This window comes from Lepidochelys kempii, chromosome 27 (assembly GCF_965140265.1).
Source record: "Lepidochelys kempii isolate rLepKem1 chromosome 27, rLepKem1.hap2, whole genome shotgun sequence".
In the NCBI taxonomy this organism is placed as follows: Eukaryota; Metazoa; Chordata; order Testudines; family Cheloniidae; genus Lepidochelys; species Lepidochelys kempii.
The window spans coordinates 5,129,643-5,135,642 of record NC_133282.1 but is presented as its reverse complement, the minus strand read 5'-3'; the positions used below and the strand labels follow the sequence as shown (position 1 = coordinate 5,135,642).

Below are 6,000 nucleotides of genomic sequence, written 5' to 3'. Positions count from 1 at the left end.
CACTCTTCTCTTCTGCAGACTAAATAACCCCAGTTCCCGCAGCCTCTCCTCGTAAACCATGGGGCCACGCAAACACAGGCCACACACCCAGCCACAGGGGCATTGTTTTGCATAGGCCCCTGCCACACTGGAATCTCTCCTCTCCACCCCCTATAATAAATCAGCCCAGAGCTCGCTTCCCAGCTTCACCCAAGAAAACAGCCACGAACTGCGGACGCCCAACGCGCTCCTGCAGGGGGCACTACTGCCCAAGGTTAGCGGTCCGCAGGCCACCCCTTCCCCTGCAGGGGGCGCTGTTACCCGACTTCAACGCTGGAGTCGGCGTTCAGCCCGCTGCGGCGGGGCGGCGCTTATTTGCATTGTTTTTAAAGCTTGATGCTAATTGGGCGAAGTGTGACGAGGGAATGAAAGACATGTGGTTATTGGTTGGGACGGTCACCCCAGTCTCCGGGTGGATCAGCTGTTCGGGGCGGCGGGGGAGCCGGGTCCGAGCTAAGGGGCCGGACGGGGGGATCCGGGGACTGGGCTGGGGGGATCCGGGCGGGGGGGATCCGGGGTCTGGGCTGGGGGCGGACATCGGGCTGGGGGGATCCGGGCGGGGGGGCCCGGGCTGGGCTCTGTTGGGGGGATCCGGCTGGGGGGATCCGGAGTCCGAGCTACGGGGGGCCCCGGGCTGGGGGAACCGGGGTCTGGGCTGGGGGCGGACACTGGGCTGGGGGGATCCAGGGTCCGAGCTAAGGGGGTCTGGGCTGGGGGGATCCAGGGTCCGAGCTAAGGGGGTCTGGGCTGGGAGGGATCTGGGGTCCGAGCTAAGGGGGTCTGGGCTGGGAGGGATCTGGGGTCTGAGCTAAGGGGGGCCTGGGCTGTGGCGACCGGGCGGGGGGGCCCAGGCTGGGCTGGGCTGGGCTGGGGGGGCCCTGGCTGTGGGGATATGGGCTGGGGACACTGGGCAGGGCGGATCCGGGGTCTGGGCTGGGGGGACACGGAGCTGGGGGGTTCCGGGGTCCGAGCTAAGAGGGTCCAGAGCTGAGCTAAGCTGTGCGGGATCTGGGCTGGGGGCCATGGACTATGGGGAGGATCTGGGCAGGGGGCAGCAGGGTCTGTGCCGGGGACACTCGGGAGGGCACCCTAGAGCAGGGCACTGCGGGGTGAGGTGCTTGGGCCCCGGGTCAGGTCTAGTGCGGGAACGCTCAGGGTAGGAGCTGGGCGCTCGGGGCAGGGCTGTGGATCCACCCGGCAGCTCCTGCCCCGGGCCAGCGCCTCCCAAGCCTGGTGTGCCTGGCACAGACCAGCTTCTGCAGGCGGAGGAGACCCAGCTGCCCTGTCGCCCCAGAGGGTCGCTGCCGGATGGGGCTGAGGGACGGCAGGGGGCACTGGTGAATCGAGAGGTTCCTGCCTGGCAGGGCTGTGAGCCCAGTGCAAACTCACAGACCAGTACCAAGTCCTGGCCCACATGCCTGAACCCCACATGCTCCAGAGCCCTGGGGAAGGCCCCTATCCTGCCCAAAGGCTCTGCCCAGCCGGGAGTGCCTCTGACAGGCCTCCCCGAGCTAACATGGGGGGTCGTGCTTCTCTCTCAGCTCCTGTGAGTGGATGGGGATGGAGCCTGCAGAGCCGGACTACCAGAAGCAATTCCAGGCTGCTGTCAGAGTCATTCAGGGCCTGCCTAAGAACGGTGAGTCCAGCATGCTCCGTAGATGGCCTAGCGTGGGCTTTGTCGGCTGGATGTTGGGATGGGTCTCCAGGTAGGCGAGGCTGAGGCTTGGTCTCTTGAAACTGGACAAAGCCTGACTAAGTGTCCAGTGTGGACAGGCCTGTGCCGGTCCCCAAGAGACAGAGTAGATGGGAATTAATGGACTGTCTCATCCTCCACCGTGTGTCGCATCACAAAACACCCTCACGACGGGCATGGACTGGTCCTTTCGTTGGCAGTCTCAGTAGAGGCCGACAACTGGAAGGCCACTGAACTCTCTGCTCCTGCCACGAGAGCTGGCTCCCCAGAGCAGGCTGAGTGAAGGGCCCAGCGCTGCTGCTGCCTGGGGTGTGTCAGTCCCCAGGACTCTCAGCCAGCACCTCCCACTTGCTGTAAGCACACACGCAAGCTGTTTGTAGCGTTTCTGTGCTCAGACCCTGCAGTGCTGGGGTGGACACTAGCTAGTGCTTGGCAGAGCACAGCTTAATTCCCAGATAGGCTGGTTCTGCAGCGCTGGCTCTAGTAAAAGGGTGGGGAAAATGGGTCTTATCAGTTAAACTGTGTGACGTTGACAAGATGCCACTTCAGTCAGGTTTCTGATTGTATCCGTGCTTTGGTGTCCCGTCCTGGCCAATCAAAATTCCACATCTTATCCTTACACCAGGGAGGATAAGGACAAAAGGTTGTTAATTCTCATGCTTCAGGCCACACACTCATCACTAGTGGGCAGTCAGGAAGGAATCTCTCCTTTGTAGGGTATTGTACAATTAGGTGCATGTATGGAGCAGAGGGACTTCTCTTCCTGGAGTATCCTGCATTGGCTGCTCCTGGAGGCAGGATCCCGGAGTGGACGGGCGTTTAATCTGTTCTATTCTGGCAGTTCCTGTAGGCCTGATCTCCAGAGGTGCAGAGCACTTGTGCTTCCCATAGACCTCAGTAAGGAGCTGCATGTGCTTAGCAACTGTGAAGACCAGACATTTATTTATGTACTTGTCTTAAGGCCACCCCACCCCCATGCTGGAAAATCTTGGCCCTGATGCTTTAGGCCATGTGAAATTTCAGCTTGCGCTTAAGAGGAGAAAGGAGATGAGAAAGACATCGTGACCGACCCGCTTTGTGCAGCCTCGGGTACCTGGCGTCTGCCCTCGTTGTTTCTCTCCCTGTAGTAATAGCATCTCATGGTATATGGGGCTTCCTGCCCCAAAACACAAACACGGTTTCACCCGCCACTGAAACACAGCTACCTCTGGGGTGGAATGCAGCTGCTATTTAACAGTGCACAGCAACACTATGCATCCTCTGAACTTTCCAGCTAAAACTGCAGAGGGTATTTCCGGGAGGCAGAATGTAACTGAGTGGGAATTGGGCCCGGATCATGGTTAAGGCCCTGACTCGTGGGCCCGTCAATGACCAGATGGTCACCTCAGCGCTATGCCTCCTCTGAAGGGCAGAGCTCCAGCAGTTTGGGGTCTGCTAGCGCCGTGCTGGGGCATGGGCTCAGTGCTGGTCTCGTGGGCAGAGACCCACCTACTGGGTCACAGCGTAAGGATGCGGGTAACAGCCCCTGAATGGCCACGGTAGTCTCTAAGGTGCCACAAGTCCTCCTTCTCTTTTCTCATGGTGGGGAAGTGGCCGGAGTCCCTCTGTTCCTGCTCTGATGGTTTGTGTGTGTTCTAGGGTCCTACCGCCCCCCCTACGAGGTGATGCTACGATTCTACAGTTACTACAAGCAGGCGACAGTGGGCAGCTGCAAGATCCCCCGGCCTGGATTCTGGGATCCCATCGGCCGGTATAAGTGGTAAGGCTGAAACAGTAACTGCTTGGCAGGAGTGTTGTAGACTGCAGTACAGCCTTGTTCGTGGGGCATCAGTCATAGAATATCAGGGTTGGAAGACCCTCAGGAGGTATCTAGTCCAACCCCCTGCTCAAAGCTGGACCAATCCCCAATGTTTGCCCCAGATCCCAAACGACCCCCTCAAGGATTGAACTCATAACCCTGGATTTAGCAAGGCAATGCTCAAACCACTGAGCTATGCCGTCCCCCCTGATGAGACCTTCTGGTTGGCAGGGATGCGTGGAGCAGGCTGGGGAAGATGTCCAAAGAGGAGGCCATGGCCGCGTATGTCTCGGAGATGAAGAAGGTAGCCCAGAAGGTACAGAGCTCCTTGCTTCCCTGCTATGTGCAGCTCCTGGGGCTGCTCCGCTCGCTCCCCGTGTGCCTTGGGACACCCTGGAAGGAGTGCCCTCGGCATCGTCCCTGGTGGAGTGAGGGCCACGTGGCACACGCTGGTACAGCTGACGGGCTCTGGCTGAGGAGGGCCTGGATTCAGAGTCGTTGGAAGGTGGGGCGGGAAGGGCGCTGGCAGAGCTGGGGAAGGACCCCAGGCTGGGAAGACCAGAGGTGCCCTGGCAGCGCTGTGGGGGGAAGCTTTCGGAGCCCGCTTGCCACAGCCAACTTGCCATAGGCAGCACTGTCGGTCCCTCCCTCTCCCAGACACCGCACTTAGGCCCAGGGCTTTAGTGACCATTGCCTCAGCGCGGGATCCTCCATCTTCTGACTTGGCTACAAAAGAGCTGTTGGGGTTCTCTCCAGGTCATTGACACGATCCCAGCGGGCGAGGTGTCTGAGGACGTGTTTGGGTTCTTCGAACCTCTCTACGAGGTGATACACGATATGCCCCGGCCCCCAGAGTCCTTCTTCAAGAAGAAGGCTGGTAAGCCTGGGGCGTTGGGAGGGTGGCTGGGCTGGGCTGGGGTGAAATGGGCAGAGCAACAGTCTGGGAGTCAGGACTCCTGGGTTCTAGTCTCGGCCCTGCCACTTCCTTACTGCAAGGTCTTGGACAAGCTGCTTCACCTCTCTGTGCCTCAGTTTCCCCATCTGTAAAATGATACTTCCTTCTGCTGGTTCCCGCATGCCCTAGCCCATGAGGGAAACAGCTCATCCTTCCAGCTCCCTGGCCATCCATCGCAGGTACTGATCTGGCTCTCATCACTGTAGTATCTGAGTGCCTCACAATCCCCATTGCACAAGTGGGGAACCGAGGCACAGAAAGGCTAAGTGACTTGCCCAGGGTCACATAGGGAGTCTGTGACGAAGCAGGGAATTAAACCTGGGTTCCTGAGTCCTAGCCTTCCTCTTCCTGTCAATCTGGACTCCCAGATGGCGTGTCCTCGAGGACAGTGCAGCCTCGGCCCAGCTGCATCCAGCAAGCTGGCATTGCCTGATGTGGGTTTGTGCAGCGCAAGCCGAGCCCTCGCCACCCCACTGCGTGCTGTGAAGAGGGAGGGAGTGGGGAATGAGACTACAAGCACCTGGGGGGCTCGCTCCTGACTAGAACTTGTGCCCAGTTTGTTCTCTCCGTGCTCCTGACTCGAGTGATTGTATGTGAGAGCCTCAGCCCCGAGCGGGAGGAGGGCGTGGCTGGGCTGCAGGGATGCAATGGTGGGCTGACTCTAGGCTCCGCCCTCCTTCCCCTGCCCCGCCCCCCAGCGGCTGTGCAGCGTGTCTGGCAGCCTGCACCCCGGGGAGCTTCAGCCTAGCTGGGGTTGTGGGGCTCCGTCTGGGAGCCCCGTGTTAATGGAGACGTCCCCTCTGAGATCCCCTTTAAGCCGTCCGCTCGCTTCCTCGCCGGGAGCGTTCACACCAGGCTCGCTCGAGCTGCCACCAGCGGCTGGGGCCTGAGGGCACCCTCCTGCCCTGCCACGCGCGCGGGGGCTCCGGCCGGGGCTGCTGGCGGCGCAGGTCGCCGAGCAGAGATCTGCCCTTGGCGCTTGGGAGAAGTGGCCCTGCCCTGGAAGCCTGGTAAGCGTTGGTTTGGCCGCCGCCAGCGCTGAGCCGTGAGGGCTCGGCTCCCCACGGAGCAGCGCCGAAAACAAGAATCCGGAGCTGGGCTTGGAGCTGCGAGCCGGGCGTGGCATGGCAGTGCGGGCTTCCCGCTGACGAAGGGACGGGCCGAGTTTGGGCCTTGCTGGGTGACTGCACTTCCTCTGGCCTGGGCAAGAACGCCCCTGGTGGGGCATGATGGAGTCCTCTTCCCCTGCCCGGGGCACTGAGCACAGGAGCCGACTTTCCAAAGTGCCAGGGGGGTGCTCGACCCAGGCCCTGCCCCCAAGGCCCCACCCTTGCCCCACCTCTTCCTGCCCCCGCCCCACCTCTTTCCACCCAGTTCTGCCCCCTCCTGCAAGCGTGCTGCATCCTCGCTCCCCCTTCCCCCTCCAGAGCCTCCTGCACACCGCCAAACAGCTGATTGCAGCAGGTGGGAGGGAGGGGAGGCGCTGATCCGTGGGGCCTGCTGGCAGGCGGGAGG

At 61.2% G+C, this 6,000-nt stretch overlaps 1 protein-coding gene across 2 annotated transcripts in view; it reads left to right on the top strand.

Annotated features, from left to right (window-relative positions):
* Positions 1-417: 417 nt before the first annotated feature.
* Positions 418-6,000, top strand: part of ACBD4 (acyl-CoA binding domain containing 4) — a 24,618-nt gene continuing 19,035 nt past the window's right edge. The window contains exons 1-5 of one of the 2 annotated variants that reach the window (XM_073325546.1): positions 418-485; positions 1,581-1,675; positions 3,371-3,491; positions 3,762-3,846; positions 4,287-4,407. In XM_073325546.1, the coding sequence (XP_073181647.1) occupies positions 1,594-1,675; positions 3,371-3,491; positions 3,762-3,846; positions 4,287-4,407 (409 nt within the window). In that variant the 5' untranslated portion in view covers positions 418-485; positions 1,581-1,593. Of the gene's footprint in view, positions 486-1,209; positions 1,676-3,370; positions 3,492-3,761; positions 3,847-4,286; positions 4,408-6,000 lie in introns of those variants that run through there. The other variant, XM_073325547.1, reaches the window with a different exon arrangement.